This window comes from Aedes albopictus, chromosome 2 (genome assembly GCF_035046485.1).
Source record: "Aedes albopictus strain Foshan chromosome 2, AalbF5, whole genome shotgun sequence".
NCBI lineage: Eukaryota > Metazoa > Arthropoda > Insecta > Diptera > Culicidae > Aedes > Aedes albopictus.
In genome coordinates, this window is record NC_085137.1 from 189,805,785 (window position 1) to 189,824,978 (window position 19,194).

Below are 19,194 nucleotides of genomic sequence, written 5' to 3' on the forward strand. Positions count from 1 at the left end.
CTATAGGCAGCTCCTCTGTAACACAGCCAACCAGCCCCTGCCGTTTGGCTATTATGCAGCTCCGCTGATATGTGGTAGCTGCAAGGGTATTCCCTGGCGAATTCGATGTTCACTTCACTGCGGAGCAAAAATGGGAGATTATCATCATTTTGATATTAGTGGTTTCTGCTCACCAGCAAACAGCAGTCGAATCAACAACTAACTCTGAAAAGTAGAATTTCCAAGGTTAAGCCGCTTGGTTGAATCGAAACTTCCCTCTTCTAAAACCGACTTGCTGCCATTATTTGTGAACGTTGAATAGTGGTTCACCGGTTAAAAATGGTTTGCCGGTCATAAATCACTACTGGCGGTTTCAAAAAGTACAATACATAGCAACACATACATGTATACGAGAAAGAAATATGTTCGCACGTTATGAGCTGGACAGGTTTAAATGGCCATTAAGGTTACTTCGTATTGAAAAGGGTAACTCCTACAAAAGTAGATAGATTTTTCTGAAAATATTACAGTAACAATTTATTTAAGGTCGGCTTAGAATCATCTACCAAACTGAATTCTAGTCCTGACTACATACAAAGATAAAATGAAAATATCCGGAAGCACTATTTTACGTCATCCTGTCCTGCAAACCCCATTAAAGTTCATAAAATTAAAACAAAATGCACCTGTACAACAGGTATACCCGAAATTAGGGGATCGCCACTGACAACGGAACCAATTTCCCACCGAGAATATTGTCCGAAGCACCTAAAGTTCCGCCGTGTGTCCGTGAAGGGCTACCGAAAAAATCGGCGTTTTATACAAAGCGAATTTTGTTTGCCCTTAAGGGTCCCAAGCTGGTTTCGTTGGGTCTATTCGCAGCTACCATGTTCCATTTCACCGGAAACCAAAAAAAAAATACAAAAGCAACTTCTGAAGGAATCCTAACAAAGAAATTCGGAAGGATTCGCACAGGAAACTCCTGAAAGGTTGCCTAAAAGAAGGTCTATTCTATTTATATTCTAGTGCTTGCACAGAGAGTATTGAAAAGCATCCTGGAAATACCAAAATTTCTTCCGATATTTTCTTGTCAGCATTAATATTTGCAGCACATCAGAGATGATGTGACACAAATATTAAAACGGCCAGGCCCACTGTGTAGACTGCAGACTAATGGGTTGGAAGATAATTCAAAAACTTGAGGCAATCAGGTTACCCATTTATGAATAACATGATTGACAAACTTTTTTTGAATTGAATGAAGGAAGAAACGGGGACAACCGTACCAACCGTTTCGTTTTAGGGGAATGGTGTTTGAATATAAAATCGTTGGTAGTGGTGCTGCTAAGAAGGTTAATACACACTCCGTTGGCGACTCTTCTCCTGGGATGGGACACAGGCATTTCTCCATGTGTCCTGGCTTCAAAGCGTAGGCTTAAGCGCCATTACTCGCTCTCTGAAACGAGAAAAAGAAGAGTGATCCCTTCCTCGAATAAAAACAGAAATTTTGTATTTAATTTAGTAAATATCCCAAAAAGAATTCATATCGTAATCGTGATTGTGACAGCTACAAAATTTCAAATCAGGACGAACTTACCGACTTCTTCACTTCGAGTACGCCAATAACCGAAACGGATTCCATTCTCGTCTGATCAGCCAACTAGTTTTCTTCATATGAAACTAAGAAATTGTTGCAGTGATCCGCTAACCACGACATCTTCGCAACGTGCAAATGTGTGCACCGGCATTTTTTCCCAATGTTTTTTCCTTTGTACAATAACTTTGAACAACTTTATATGAATATAAAGATTAACTTTCTTCTCAAATTACGCTCTTCCCCTAACAAGCTCAATTTTCTTGCAAAAACAAACAAAATTACGTGTTTTCATGATCTAAGCACACTAGCGCACTGAGCCTCTGCTGCCATAGCAGCATGATCTTTTCAACACAGTTTTCCCATGGAACTTCTCATCTTCTTTCCAAATCTGCACAAACTAACCGATATGCACTCTGGTTGGGAGCGTTTATTGCACCGGAAAACGTTTCATTCGCGCGAAAGGTATCCTAAAAGAAATTCTGCAGAAGGAACTTCTGAAGGATTTCCATAAAACAATCTTGGAGGCATTTCCAAAGAACTTCGAAAGAACTACTGCAGGAGGAACTCTTGGAGAAATTCTCGGACGAGACCGAGAAGGATTGCCTGAAAGAATTACAGAACAGAAACTGCTGATTTAGTCCTATAAAAAGTTTTGGGAAACCCGCCAATGGGAATCGGTTAAAGTCGAGGTCATGAATATATGAAGTTCCGTAGAAACTATCGGTGATACTATGCGTGGTCAAGCGTAGGACAAATGGTTCATGGTGACGGCCACAAGATAAAATCGGCGATGGCACTTCAAACAGGTCAACTTCGCTGCTGTTCTTTACGAAGGCCAAGTCAAGCATTCTACCGTTCGCATTACATACATTACAAATCTGCTGTAGTCCGGTAGTCATCATGTGTTCGGCAAATGCAAACTGCAGCTTAGTAGAAGCATTCGACGGAAGAAAAGAATCAACATCGTCATCATGGTACCAAATCAAACGTGGCAGATTGTAGTCACCAACAATCACCACAGAATCGCCGGTTGCTGCCTTGTTGGGAATTCGTTCCACGCAATCGGATCGGTGAAGCTGGACTGCAATACTTACTACAGACTTCTTAGTTCTTAACAACGATAAGTGCGCTACCCCCTCTCTGCTAATGACTTGTTGCGCTGTTTCAATCACAGCGGGAAATGTTGTAGTTCGATGATAAATCAGCATTGTTGACGTCGCCGTTAAGCTACGTTTCGGTCAGCACGAACTTTGTGAACGATACATGATCCCCGCCAATTATCGCATACAGTCAGGTCACCCTTTTATGTACCTTTACTAAGACGCCTTGCATCCAGTCGACCGGAAAGGTTGCGGTTTCCCATATGTTGCAGAATAATTCATGCAGTAGTTGTGCAGGTACTACAGAGTCAGCTTTGAGCATCTCGGCTGATTTGCGATCGATCCCTGAGGCTCTGTTCGACTTCATGCTACGGATGGCTGTTTCTATCTCCTGCAACGAAAGAGTTTCGGTGTTGATGCGGGTAATGCATCGAACTCTAGGCGGATCATGCTGAGATGCTGGTGGCGTGACCGGAACTTAAAAAGGATTTCCAATGTGCTGGACCCAGCGTTTCAACTGGTCAGTCGGGTCGGCCATGTTCAGACGTTTCTTTTACGAGCATCGTAGCTTTTATCTTACAGTTCTTCTAAAGGCGACGAATGTCGCCGGTACTTGCGGCCGCAGACAGACGTTCTAGCTCGAACAAATTTATTCAAATTTTCTATGTAAATTTTCACTAGCGACACCTAGGCAACCGATTGCCACAGTGTAGTCGCGTGCAGTTGACAGTTTGAGAAACCACGTGCTTCCAGCCGCTTATTTACCACCCAATTCACCACCCACCGAAAAATGAAATCAAAACTAACACTGTTAAAATCATTCCTACATTTGCGTCACATTCACAAAGATTTCCCAAAGCGAGTGAAGTTCATCCAAATGCAGTTTTATTCAAGCAAATCTATGTAAATTAAAAGTAATAATGTGTAAAATATTTTACAAGAGTCCTGCGCTAATTTGTGCAAAAGATTTTAGACATTAAATAAAAGTCATTTACTCTGCACAAATTATCCGGCTGGAAGACGACCGCGGTGACAGTTGTTGGTCGCAACGCACATGTGAGGCAGCGATTGAATATGAACGTCGCTAGCGCCATCTGTTCGCTGATTGCCACTTGGCAATTTGTGGCGGCCATGTTTTTTACACAAGCTGCTGAGTCAAACTTGAACGTCTGTTTGCGTTGCGGCTTTGTTGCCTTTGTCGGCTAGGGAGTTCGCCCATGCTCTTTCGTTCCGTCTACAGGATTGTTTTACTTCTTTCTCGAGTGCTGAATAGCGCTGACGGGCTACAACGGCTTTGGCACCTGGTGTTTTCACTTGCTCTATCGCGGCTCTCTCGTTCCTTCGATCCTATACCTTCTCACAGGTGTCATCTCCTTTCTTTAAGTGCGTAGCTCACCCAAGTGATTCTTACCATCATTCAGTTTGCAGTAAAAGTTCTCTTTGCCTTGCATTTCGGTGGTCGCGCAACATTGGATGATGGTAAAGTTTCGAACCCGTGTTCTGAAACCGGCCTCAATTATCCTCTCATTAATAGGTTCTCACTTTATGAGCGAAGTATTGGCGAAGCTAACACGAACTTCGCTCAGTCCTAGGATCTCAAAGCTTCATTGCGGCATGCCTCATTGGCAAGTTGTGGCAGTTGACCCTATTGGGCTAGGATTAGTTCATTTCAAGTTCCAATTCTTGTCGTGCCAAAAAACGTCGCTGCCTTCAATCAGTTCGCAATCTTTTATTTTTGGTGTATGTAACGTATTTTGTTGGGTTTTGGAAACTGTAGGTTGTTGGCTTAAGGTTCCATATCCACCGTGGTGGATCTCCCACCTTAAGACAACAAAAGGACAACAGTGTCCAGGCTTCACTACCAGATAAGCATACAACTCATAACTGGCGGTCTTTGTCACCGGTTGACCCGTAGGTGCTTGTGAGGACCAAAACTATGCTGAACGCTCCGTGTCGTCTCACCATTTTGCAGTACAATTGAGTAAGGACATGAACAATGAACATCCTGATAGAGCTACGTGAATTAATATTGAAAAGTGAAAGTTGCACTTACAAATTCTCGATCAAAATGTTTATGTAATAAAGTTCAATGTAGTGGAGGAATCGGAAATACAGCCGATCACTAATTCACTGAACTCTAAGACGAACACGGTAGGTATCCAGAATGATGTTGGAACAAATACTATAGACATGGCATGTTATCCGAATGCCTGGCTGATAATGCTTATATAATTGATGATGTTTGCAATTGTTCCAGGGATCAAAAGATATTGAGTACAGTGGATTGGGTACATTATTGTACAAATCCAAAGTTAGGAAGAAGTTGGCTTCAATCGAAATAAGAAAACAACATTTGATCAAGTCTGTTGTCAACGAAATGCGCACAAAATGTACCGCACCTACCATAGGGTGTGCACATTAACGGTGATTGACTGTTGTCATTATTTTCAACAAACAAAAAATCTTGAGATGGCTGAATGACGTTGTATGTGTTTATTTTTCCTTTATCGTAGATGAGTACTTCATAAGGTTGACCCACTATCTCTTAGACGTAGCTAGAGCTATTCAAAGACAGGTGAGCGCTCAAGTGTTTAGCTCCACAGGCCGCATATATTAAAACAAAGCCAACAACGTGACAAATGTGAAGTTTTTGTTGTTGGGTCTAATCTGAAAAGACGTCGTCGTGTATGCGGGTAGAAATTTTTTTCTCCACTTGCTGTCTTCTGTCGTCGTGTGCATCGAAGGAGTTGAATGGAGATGTCATTGCAACTCTCGGTATACTCTCATCATAACGAAAACAGTGGAGTAGGTCACCCAAGCATGCATGGGCGTGCCGTAGATGACGACGACGACGAAGCGCAAAACTCACAACAGCCACCAGTCTGCTCGGAATGGCGTGTGATGATTACTGCGGTGTGGGTTGAGATGAGCACAGTATCTTCTCGTACGTTACTAATTTTGAATGAATGGAGAAAAACCTGTGATCGTTAGCGGTTGTTCAAATCCATATACCTCATAATGAGGTGCCTGGGTGGATGGCTAGCGTTGCGCCAGCAATGGGACACCCACGATCTCTATGAAAGCGATAGTTAAAAGTTTATGGAGCGATTCGTTCCGTGCTGGTGGATAAGGCAACGTGTGAAGTAGACTGTTTCAATTATGATGATAAATGTGTTTAAAACATTTCATTCAACAAAGTATATTAAAAAATATTCACCGCTGCAGTCTATATGTAGTGGCAGTTCATATGTTAAACAACTTCGAATTGATACACTAGCAAAGCGAAACACAATCAATAACAACGATTAATGTCTCACTCTCACTCACATCCCTCACTTAATATAATTATAGTCGCGTTCGATGTTGCTACCGGTTAATTATCGTTAATTAAGAAACTTTCCAGACACACAGGAAATCACGGCATACAAGTCCTTGCGCCATAAAAAGATGGTGGCCCCTCCTCTATTGGTAGTGAGATGACTCAACGCGACCTTGAACTACCAACCAGACAACGACAACATCCGAATTACCGTTTAAGGCCAGAATAACAAATGCTAAGAAAAAAAAAACGCCAACGACCACCATCACCACATTGGGCACAGAGATCACGTTTCTCCTCTCCTGAGGAGGTACGTTATGGCATGAGCGTTTGATCTCACTGACACAAATCACGAATTTATTGTGGCCATTTTACAAGTTGTAGGTGCGAAAGCGTGATCAGCGTTTCTAAATGAGTCGCTTGGATGATCGAAGCTTGAACATGGGCGACGCACGGAAAGACAAGGTTGGGATCTCTACGCGTCGTCGTCGATAAAAAACCCCCGATTCGGAGTGTGTGTTGTGAACTACTACGATGGTCATCGTCAAGTGGTACGGCGGTACGCGCCACAACACAAAGCGGCCGGTCCGTCATCGTGTCGTACGGATTAGCACAATTCAGCTCACGATTAAATGTTAATCGATTAATACCTAACCGGCATGCATCGTTGCATCCGCGCTGTTAATCAGGATTGCGGTATCTAAGTTGTCCAGCTAATGGATATAATTATTCGACATGGCTATTACATGTGTGTGCAAGAGCGTCCAGCTGCGTCGTAGCCCTGTGCAACTATCAGCGACAGTTTGACCGAACAGATGTTCTCTCCCACGCATTCACGGTAGGGAGTGGAGCTGGAGGTTTTTGAACATACTTGTGCAATAGCGGATATGCGATGTTTTATTCAAGTTGGTTTAGGTAAAGGTTTAATTTATGCATGTTAGAGATAACCTTTTCATCAACCCACGGTGTATATAATTAATATCGTCTTTTGAATGTTAACAAAAATGTTTTTCGATAAATAATGAACCACATTAGCGTGATAGATTCAACTCGTAGTGGATATAAATAAAATAGACACGCACCGTCGCACCACGGACAGTGTCGTCTCGTCACTGGCTAATTTGTAGGGTTTGGTAGTGTTTTGAAGTAGTGATCACCAAACTGCGGTTTAGCCCGCTAAATTATTTTGAAATGAATTAGAGTGTGGCTCGTTGCTAGGATGCATAATGATCAGAAATTTCATCATATTTTTATATCTTTAAACCGAGATTTTTACCCCGGGACTAGTTCATCCTGGGACCCACACTTCCCTTTCAAAAAAGAACTCACATGTTGTGAGTTTGTCGGGACTGGCATGATAGTCATGTGCTTTAACTATCACACCAGCTCCGCTCTTCATCTATATTTAATAGTGGAATGAGAATGAATGCGTGTGGCCAAAAGTTGCCCTCGAATTCCATTCCATTTTAGATACTTTTGACGGGAATACCTTAGCAACACTTCGAAAAACTTCTACAAAAAATGCGTAGATATACTTACTTTGTCAAAAATTATAATTAATCTATAATATAAACAAAATAAAAGAAATTTCTCAAAATATCAATTTAAATTCCTCTACGAGTTTATTTTGAAATCAAACCAACAATAATTGGACAGTCGTTGACTCATTTGTCCTAACTGATTTCGCAAGCTTAACTTCAAAAATGTGATGTTCAACTTCAACTACTGGCGAATTCAGCTCAGCTGCGACCGTTTGCGACCTAATTGGCGGTAGTCACTTAAGTGTCGTACCTTCAATATTTTCAAGAACTAACAAATACCTCCCGTATTTGTTGCAGGGAAAACTTTTTCCCAGCTTTTATCCTCTCTATCCATCACATTATGTGCGTTTCACTATACTTAAGCAGTTTTGACTACCGTGGACCGCCTAAACTAGCATTGGTATATGCAAATCATTTGGTAACCGAAACTGCAAAATAATGTATTTCAGCTCCGTAAAGCAAAAAACTCGATTGAGCCCATTTTTATTAAAACGCATTTGAGATGCAAATATGCATCAAATATTGCGGTTTCATCGTGAAACTAGAGAAAATCATATTTATGACCGATATCACTAGTTTACCAAATAAAACGAAAGTGGTGAACTTCTGTTAACGATAAAAATTTTTGAAGCATAATTTAGTGCTGATTTCGAAATCGTGCTTCGAAAAATTTAAAGTAGAACAGTTTTTAGTTAAAGCTCAATATCGAGTTTTACAACTTTTAAAAATATGGAATTTAAGAAAATTCAAATATTTTGCGTTTTGTTCAACTAATTTTAAATCTTTTTCCATAAATTAAGAGCTGAATATAATACCATTTGATCATCTAAATGCAGGTTTTGCGTCAGGTTGATGAAATTCAAGATATTGGCGAGTTTTGGGGACGATCTCCATAAATTTTAGCAAAATTCCCAAAAATATATGAAGAAATGTATTTTTTTCAATAAGAAAAAAACAATTTAAAAATTCTTTCTCAGCGTTTATTTGACACATCATATGTAGGCGAGTTACAGTAAAAAAATCAGCTCAATCGGAGCATTGATTACGGAGAATAAGATGTGTGAAGTGAGCGACTTTGCTTAAAAATAGAACAACAATTGATTTCAAATCATCAACCTTGTATGGAAAGTCGAAAAAATTTCCGCTCTACTGTAATTTTTTTCCTTCGCGTTTTCGAACTCAGGGCATGATTCTACACCAAAAACGATCATCAGCTTACCGAGTTCAAAAATGCTGTAAACTAGTGTATTTATAGGGCTGGAACCACTGTGCACAGTTCAAATCAGATTACCGAGTAATCGGAAATGCAGTTGTGCATAAACTGGATAGTTTCATAGGTATCAAACGTTACGAAGTTGCATAAACGGATTCTCAGTTACCACATACATTGTGGAGCCTCGTAGCCGTGCGGTTAGGGTCACCAACAGTGCCGGATTTAGGGGGGGGCAGGGGGGCCAGGTCCCCGGACTCCCACATTTCAGGCCCCCCCCCCCCAAAATTTCACTTCACAAAAAAAAATGTGAAACAGGAAAAAAGTATTACAATGAACATCTCTTGATTTGGTTTTTGTTATTAGAACTTTAAATTACTGTCTACTGGAAAGATGTATGTGATATGTTGTGATTCTTTTGAGAAAGACTTTTACTAATATTTGTCCAGCTATTATTGAAATTTTAATTCTGCCTCCAAAACTCATTGCCATTATATTTTTGTGCAATTGCTTATGAATAATTATCGAAAATCCTGATGAAAATTTTCGATTGAATTCTAAAGGAACTGCAGAACTGCAGAGTCAAAAAGTTCTTGCTAAATTTAAAGTTTTTGAAAATATGTTGAAGAATTTTGTATAGTGTTCTTGGAAGAATCAAAGGATTTTCTTTTTTTTTCGAAATTTAGTGGTGTTTTTGAAGCTCTTGATTTTTATTTTACTTAGACAGATTACGACTTACTCAAATCGGAGAACACCACAACTGTTGCAACATTTTTTAGAGGAAATCTAGCATGAAATTAAGGCAGATAATTTCGAAAAGTTTCAGTCCATTTTTTTTTGAGTTAAGAGTTTTGCTTGCTTAAATAAGGATGAATTCATGGTGAACTGATAAAATCCACAGATTTCTATAGAGAAAATATCAGAATAAATTTGTGGAGACATTGACTAGTATTTATCCGGGTTTTCCGCTAATTATTTTCAAGAAATTGAACAGGACATTTTATTAGAAATTAGGTCAAAAATTCCATCAGGAACTTATCATGGATTCCCTCTAAAATTTCTTCAGCATTTTCTATTATAATCTACTCTTTGCATTCATAATTTAGTGAAAAATTCTTGTTCACCAGAACCATCCTTTGCAGTCGCGTTAGAACAAGTTGCTATTAAGTATTATTTCATCATGATGATCAACCTACAATTTCTCCAGAGATTGCAGCAGGGATCCACTAGAAATTCTCTTTGGATTTCGCAAAAACGACATCACCGATTGTGCTACAAATTGTGCTAGAAATGCCTTGAAAATTTCAGCTTCTTGCAGTTTCTCTATGAACTCTGGTATGAATTTCCACTAAATCGGGAATCTAAATGGCACGAATACATTTCTGAAAAGCATTTTCTACTTCATATAAATTTCTACGCTAGAATTTCAAATCTGTTATGAATAAATTTAGTGGATATCAACATCATTCCTAGCTCTGTCTTTTATTCTACATTCAAATTCTTCCCTAACGACATTAATCTTTCAGGACGCTCGGCATCCAGCAACCGAAGCTCCACCGCGTTCGCGCTGTATACAACGAACGAGGATTTTTGATGGTGTTGTACTTTTTACAACAGCGCTCGTCCCGAAGGGTTAATACTTTCCTTCGTGGCCACATTTGAAAAGAAAGGATCATTTTTTTTAATTTTTCCATGTTATATTGGCAAAAATATTGCGGATTTTTTGAAAAATTTCCACTTTGCGGTAGCCGCCGAGTTCTACCGCAGCTGTCAAAGTCCTACACCGCAGCCCTGAGAATCATCATATCATTGCAACAGATGGTCTAATCAAAGTATGCTTGTAATGTGAATTGCTCTGGGAAGCAACAACAAACATTGATCATCGGCGTCGTATCCTAGGCATCTTTGACCCGTTTGATGATAACTCAGTGAAAATCAGTAGTCTGACAGCATACTCAGCTGCGGTAGCTTTTTCAATCTTCCGTAAAACGGAAATTTATCTCTAAATTAGCAATATATCCTCTATATAAAGGGCCCCCACATTTGTAAATCCGGCCCTGGTCACCAAGCTTCTAATCGCACCATGCTGTGGGGTGAGGGTTCGATTCCCGCTCCGGGCGATGAAACTTTTCACGAGAATAGTTTCTTCTCCGTATCCACTGGTGCATGATCCGTGTGTCCGTTGTCTAGTGTTAATTTTTGTGTAGTCTGTACAGCCGCTGGCTGAAGATGGTATCCGTGTCTTTTAAATGAAGCAGCCTGTCGGCAAAAACCATAAGTAGGACAACAGCTATTATTGAGTTGTCTCAATAGCGTATTTGTTTTGTTGTGGCTTCTCGGTCTTGACGAAATCAAAATACATGGATCGAGTTTTCCTGCACAATCGCAGCCAATTCTGAATCCCTATAGGTAAGAACGGGTTGTTCAATAGTTAGCACTCCGGAATTAAGTACTTGACCGAAACATTAAACAAAATTAAAAAAAAAAGCAGCGTCGATTTTGGCAAAACAAAACAGTTTTCAACTATAGTCGAGCTTACCATCAATTGCATATTTGCTATGAGATTTTACAAAAGTGGCGTCAAGACTCTCCATTGGGGGCATCCGCAAACACTCGATTTCCTTATCGCTGCAGGGCGTCATTTTGAGAATATATACCGGTTTTTTGGGCATAGCCTGCTCCAAGATTTTTGCCAGCAGTAGGTCGTTCGATGAATAACACCACATGATCTTTCAAACAGTGTCCACGTATTTTCCCCAGAAATCTTTCGACAAGTAAGTCCCGAAGGAAATACTTGTAATAATTATAATTTTCATAGAAATTCGTTCAATAAGCATCTAAATGTGTCTTTTTAAATTAAATCAACATTGTCTTGTTGGAGCCTAATGTATCCCTAATGGTCGCTATTTCTAACGCATTTTTGGGCTTGCACTAGTCAAGAATAACATTGCTTTTTGCCAAAGCGATTTACCACAACTAATTATATAATCGATATCAGGAACTACAGACCCGCATAGTCACAAACTGTAAATGCAACGTTTCTTATACTGTATATGACTATAAGCAATTGACATTTAACTATTTCACAGACGTTCCGAGATAACAGTAAGACAACCATACCATGTACACATTTGCTAGTTTGACAAATGGTGATCCGCCAAATTACAGTATAAGTGGAATAGGTTACCATAAAAAATCGTTCGTTTTCTCGAATTTTTTTTTCGCAATACAGGCAAGTATACGGTCAATATATAATCCAGTTTTTGGGAAAATCCAGTGCTTAGCAAATGAATAGAGAATAGTTTAGCAATAAATCTGGAAGAAAAACACGAGCAATGTAAGTGTTATTCTTATTCTTGATTTATGGTTTCCTCAGTATTTTGATGGTTCAACGGCATTTAAACCGTTTAAAAATAAAAGGTGGTTATGCGTTCACAAAAGGTTTTTTTTATTCAATTAATATTTCTCCTTGACTTTATCTCATCTCTAACTATGGCGAAATACTTTCACGCGTCATACCGAGCAGCGCATCCTGCATAAACGGAGGATGTCGGGTAGTTCAGATCGGTTGGGCTGGGCTGTAATATCTGCTGGAATTCCCCACGGAATTCCCCGACTTGTTGGCATACTGTCGAATTTAAGTGGCATACAGTGAAATACACATGTGTATGTGTGTTGCGCAAATATTACCACAAACTGTTTGAGATATGGTTATTATATATTGCTACCATGTCTGCTGAGTTTTCATCCTTATATTATTTGATAATTTCTGCACAATATGACATATTGTTACAACTTGGTATGGGTTAGATAAACCGTTCTTTATGATTGAATGTTTCGAGTTTCATAGTTTCAACTGAAAAGCACCTGTTCGTGGAACTGTTACAGTAACAGATAAAGGAGTGTACAGTAACACATACAGTGTGGAGTGTAATACAGATTGTATTTCTCTATGCCTCGAGGCACTACTTCTTCTACTTTTTCTTCTTAGAGAAACGTCCCAAATTGGAAAAGCCTGCATTTAAAAGTTCTATATGTTCTATGAGCACTTCCACATTTTTTAAACTGCGAGCTTCCTCTGCAAATAATTATTTTGCATGTGTATATCATGTGATAGGCAAGAAGATACTCTATGTCCATAGATAACAAAGGAATTTTCATTACAAAAAGTTCCTGTATCGACAAGCAATCGGATCCGTTACCCTTTGCATGATCTTGCTGAATAAGTGTGCGCATCGGCCCTGCTGATAACATCAGCACTGATCAATGCATGACTATGGTTAAATTGCGTCCAAAGCATAACATCAGTCATTAACAATGTACGGTACCAACGACCGCCTGGATCTTGGCTGAAACAATAATTTCTTGGCAGCGTTGCTGGACGACGGTGGGATCGATGTGACCGATCTGAAAATATGATGACGTTCAGTAAAAAACAGCCATCAACGCAGCCCAGCTGTGAGCACTGTCCGGTGCGTGGAATGATGTAGTCGGAACAATTGTTCGATGAGAACTGTAGAGCGGTTTTTGAAGAGAAGAACGCAGTGCGGGCGGTAATACTGCAACATGGAGCAGCAAACTCAACTCTTTTGAGAGACCGCCTGGGAGTAGCGTAGTGCAAAGAAATGAAGCTGCTGTGGCGTTCTTCGACAAGTTCAACGCATAGTGGCGTTGGCCGAAATGTATAGAGATAAGGAAAGGGGTATCTTTACTAACCATCGTGAGGAGATCGCAAGCTGGAAGCAGGACTTTAACGAACACATGAATGGGACAGCGAAAAAAGGTACGCAGAAGTGACGGAACAGCTATTGGAGGGGGAAGGGAAGGAGTAATGATCTGTCTGCGAAAAATACGTCAAATTAGAGTGTGAGAACTTCCGAGCGATTAGCATTCTGTGTTTTGCTTGCAAGGTGTTATCCTAGGTCATCTGCCGTCTACCAGTAATAACGAAAAAATTGGAAGTCATCAGATCGGCTTCGTTGACGGCCAGTCGACTATGTACTACCTACTATACTCTAATATACAGAAAATCCTGTAGATATACCATAAAACCAGGTGAAAACGCATTATCTGTTCATCGATTTTAAGGCATCATACGACAGTATCGACTGCAACAGAGCTATGGAAAAAAATTCCAGGAAAATTTATTGACGAGAACAACTTTCTTAAATATTAAACAGTATCAATCCTACAAATATTGTGTTCGCAAGATGACGTGCTCAGGCCGAGAAAAATCCCACGAGCGGAAATGTAAGACGTTGCTGATCTTGGGAACAGCTTAGAATCTCGTGTGTTGGCTCAGTCTTTGTTTTGTAAAAGTGTTGGACGAAATACACACAATGTTTACCCAAATAAAAACATATTTGTGTCATTTTTTAATGAATTCTTTAAAATTCTGAATTATAAAGAAAGGTTCTACTATTTATTTTAGTTCCTAGTTACTACGTGTGTGCCTGTAAGGTCTCGAAACATCCACAACTTTGCAAACAGTAGCGATACTGAAGCACTGTTTCCCACTCAAAACCGACACAACTTGTTCGGCGGTGCTGTCACGGTTCAACAAATCTCCACTGGGCACGAACGAAGCAACAACAAAATAAAAAATCAGAAACCAAACTGACGTTGCTTTGACTTTCGCGCGCGCGTTGGCAGACGAGTTGCATGGTGGCGGCCACCAGGCCACTTGTCTTACCTGTGCTGCGTGTCCGGCGGTGGCGCGGTTTTTGTTTGGTTAAACTCAGCCGGTCATCGGCGGCAGTGGCCTGGCTATTTGCGAAAGTAACAAAAAATATATATCATTTCAACCAACATGGTTTACCATGTACTTGAACATTTCTTGGAAGCAAAAGAGGTGCATGCTCAACAAAACGATTTCTTTGGTATAAGGTGGTTGCCAAATACAGTGAGAGAGGTCTAGCAAATTATTCAATTCAAGTGAAGTTAAATGTTAACAAACTTATGCTAATGTGCGTCTTTATGATTTTTTATTCTCCGTTTCAGATTTGTGTGCCGCATGTGAAAGAGGATATTAAAAGTGTGTGAATTGTGGTGTTGTTTGGTGACTATTGTTCTAATCCGGGAAATACCGACGGATGAATAAATTTCTCTTTCTCGGGCGGCAAGCATAGAGCACATAGCACGGCGGATACGAAGAGTGTACCTTCACCAAAGGTGGCAAGATGTCAGACGACGATAAGGAATCCTCGGTTCGGGTTGCCGTCAGGTAAGAATAGTTTAAACTTTGTTTTCCCCCGAAGATTTCATACTTGTGAGGATGGGCAAATTGTCGATGTTCTCCCTTTCCTATATCTCTAGATAATTCTCTAGATCTATTTTTTTTTTTTCATATTTCAAAGAACACACATTAAAGTTTTCGAGTTGAGTATAGCCAATCAGAATAGCGTAGCTTTTTGAAAAAGAGCAATAGTGACCTGAAAATTCGGAGATCTCTGGCTCTTTCCTAGTCCTAAGTGAAATTTGTATTATGGATCTTTGATAGATTGCTACGGTAGTTATTGCAGAATGTTAACAAATTCTTGGCGGATATTTGCTCGACATTTCCCACTATTTTACCCCTGTGGTATGAATCCTGCGAAATTTTGAAGCATTAGCATTGAGAGAGCCGAAAAAGACGTTTAAATTTGTAGGGTTTCCAGTCCTAGGCCATTGTATAAGACCTTTTTCCCGTCCTGTATTAAAGCACATCTTGTATCTTTATTAATGAGATGTTTAGTATCACTTACCTTCCGAAGGACGAACTCACATTTCGTGTGCCTATACACCTCCTTAAATGCAACACGACTCGGGAGTTTTGGTATTGTTAGTAGAAAGGTAATAACCACAAAGTATGTTTGTCCAAATTTGGAAACCAATGTTGTTAAGCGATAAGCAGGAACGATCTCACCAAATTGGGCAAATTGGGATCTGAAAACTTTGCTAAAATACAAATAATTTTATAAAGTGATGAAATATAGGAAAATTGGGATCGCAATCACTGAAAATTGTAATTCCAAATGAAACGTCAGTCAAATAAAACAACACTTTCATCATTCTCACTTGAATTCCTGAGAACAATTATGTTCAAGCGACCAATCTTTTTGGCTCGTATTCTTTTCTGTACCTTTTTCGGTTTCCTGTTGCAGGTAAACTTTCGCCACCAGCAGACATATTTTACCATGCACGACGTGTGCTTTACCAATTTATTATTTAATATGTTTATTATTTTATTTGCTTCCTCTAATCCGCCGCCGGTGCATCGTTGTGGGGAAACATTAACCCAGGTTGAATCATTGTTCTTTTCCGGATGTTGGTTGTTCGTTTCTCAGAGATCGCACAGTATAGAACACAATTTACATTCTGACCATGCTTTCACATAAACGTGTTTATTGACATTCACGCACCGGCAACAGGCTTCAGTTTGCGTTGAATCAGCGCCTGTATGAATAGAGGCCTCTCACATCAAACAGAAGATTTATATAAACAATGTTACTTTTCGGTCGGAGCCGAGAGATCATGATGACACTTAATATTTACTCATCCGCCCCTCCTCGATGTGTTGGATAACGTAAATGCGGTAATGCTTTCTGTATCTCTCGTACATCAACGTTACAGTCACGACACACGATGATGACGGGATGAGGGATCGTCGTTTTAGTGAAGAGGTGTTGTTGCTAGCATTTTACACTCTTAAACTTAGTATTGGTATCATAGAAAATGTGAAGCCATAAGGAGTCTTGGATATGAAATCTTATACGAGGAGAACATTTAAATTACAACGACGAAAATACTTCCTCAACATTAAGTGGTTTGTTATTGATTCGTAAATTCGATTAGACTGAATCACATTTGAGGGGGTTAGAAGCAAAGGGGTGTAAGTGACAATAACTCACTTTCGAGTAAATGAAATCCAAAGTTATTCACCAATTTTTCATTCCATACAAAACGTATGGAGTTTCAAAAATGACCCAATTTTCTCCGATTTATTGTAATTTTTCTAATCATCGTAAAAAAACTAAAAAAAGTTCCTAAAAGCTTGAAATCTGTAGAATTTTTGTATATGCTTAGCTCAAAATCGACAAAATGGTTACTTACACCCCTTTGATTCTGGGCCCCTCATTTAGGCATTGAATTCAGACTGACTACACATAATATTTATTCAAAGTTGCTTAAAGTGTTCTTTTTTATGGTTATGAAGAACTTGCCTTTCAAAGCAGATTCATCAATAAAGCTACGTTTTCACAAGTTTTAATCATCAGACCGTAGGTTGATCATATAGCAGCAATTCACAGTTTTTACTGACTGCCGGTCGAGGTTTTAAACTTTTTCAGCTTCTCCCCTCAACAACAACAACGACCGAGTCCGAGGCGAGGGTGAACTTGTAGCTTCGTTGAACAGGAACGCGCACTACACATGTAGCGTAGCGGCTTCTGGTGATTCATGACATCGCTCGCGGTGGTGGTTGAATCGTCTACCCTGCTGCATAGCAGTAATCATTCACGCAATTGTATGTGGCCACGAACGAAAATAATTGAGGAACGCTCAATGTCATTGTTGTCGTCCCGCCCAACGGCGAGCTTCACAATTGAGGTTTGAGAAGATTTGACCGGCTTATTCCGCCGCCGCCACTTTAGAGTGAAGTATGTGACGAAACGAAATTATCCTGGTGGTGAGAGTTTCCCCTAATGACCATCAGCTGTCTCATAAATTGGGTGAATCTGTTGTCGTCTAAGAAAGTAGTACTACTCGAACTCGATTAGAGGTAGAAGGAGGCTACCACCGTCATTACTACCCAAGTAACCAGTAAGCATTTAAAATAGCATTCCTTCAGCATTATAGTAGTCTTTACGACAAGGCGTTTAATGCTAATTAGCCGTATATGCGCCTATAGTGTTACCTCACAGCAGATTTTGGCAAAATAACGGGCTGTCTTAGTGCTATCCCTTCAGGAACGTCGTGACGAAATGTCAAAGAAGCGTAACGCCTCGTCGAGCAAAAACAAAAAAACAAAAATAGATTGACGTCTGCTTCTCGTTCTCTCAACCTGCTTCCCCGCTTCATTGTCCTTCCATTTTCAGGCCGGTGCTAGGTGGTACTTTTTTGCTGAATTTTGTAGTGATGTAGGTTTGAACTTACGATCCAGAGATTGAATAATCATATCTGCTTCTGATTCTGTTGCTCCTGATCCACGATCCTGAAGCTGTTCCGGTGGCGTGCGTTGATTTAATCGCCAATATAAAGCATGATGTTATCGAAGCTTCAGACTCAACATCCAAAACTTGTTGTCATTGAGATATTTCATTGTGGTACGCATTACGATCCCCTCTTTTAAATATCTGTGGAATATGATTCTTTCTTCCCTCTTTCAAACAATCCTATGATACACCAAAGCATCCACCTATTCAGCACATATTTTCCGACGGAATGATAAATAATTGGTGATTTTTTGATGGACAAGTTCCCAATCCAATCCAGCAGTAATGTTTTCTATGGTGCTTTTGTATGAGTAGGGGAATATGAAGAAACAAATAAGATGCACAAATTTGTAAACAGAAGCATAGGCTCTGTAAGAGAGAGACAATATGTGTTGCCAAATGCGTAACATATCTCCCAACCTTTTTGCTCCTAACATTTAAAGAGCAGTTGAAAAGCATTATGTATGCTCCCAAGTGAAACCACTTCAAGCAGTTGAAATGCTAATTAACAGCCAAAAGCTTTTGAGCAGCACAGCTTATGCTAACTCAAGGCAGCTATGTATTCGAACTGCTTATGTAGGGCAGCAAGCAGTTTAAATGCGTAATACGGGCTGATACACGGCTTATTCAAATGCTTAGTGGTTACCTGGGTATTATTGGTCGTTTTATATAGGCTGACTAATACTTATAATTGTGGTACACTTTGAGAATATCTTTAAAGGATGTGTCTAGTTCTAACTATTTTCAAAATTTCTCGTCCACCTTATGAATCAATTGTAGAAGTAGGGGAATGAAGTAAAAATGCCTTGACAAAATAGCAATCATTTCTCTGAAGTGTGTATTTCTTTTAGGCAGGATAGAATCAATTACAGATTTTTCATCTAAAAGTTTATCTAACTTTAAATTAAAAAAATGTTGAAGTAGCAGATAGGTATTAGTTATGCCTCTCAACCACCATGACAGTCTTGTACCGACTTTTCGAACCCTCTAAGCAGAATACCCTCTTCGAATGAGTGTAATCAGTTTCGTACCTTTTAGTTCCGCCCTATAATGCTTATCCTTTTACAGATACGCGTATTTCGACTACCACTTGTAATCTTCTTTAGTGTGGATAACTGACACTGAGGAAGATTGCAAGTGGTAAAGCCTGTATCCGCAATAATCGGGACACAGAAATACAGCTGTAACTCTGCCATAGATACATTAAAAATGCTCGAATTTGGCCTAATAACATATTAAGATGTGTTCATTCCACCT

The 19,194-nt window shown here is 39.7% G+C and overlaps 1 protein-coding gene across 6 annotated transcripts in view; it reads left to right on the plus strand.

The window, feature by feature from the left end:
* Window positions 1-19,194, plus strand: part of LOC109408110 (kinesin-like protein KIF21A) — a 181,858-nt gene that overhangs the window by 35,084 nt on the left and 127,580 nt on the right. For all 6 annotated transcript variants that reach the window (XM_029873554.2, XM_029873553.2, XM_029873550.2 and 3 more), the window contains one exon: window positions 14,747-14,969. In XM_029873554.2, the coding sequence (XP_029729414.2) occupies window positions 14,926-14,969 (44 nt within the window). In that variant the 5' untranslated portion in view covers window positions 14,747-14,925. The remainder of the gene's footprint in view (window positions 1-14,746; window positions 14,970-19,194) is intronic.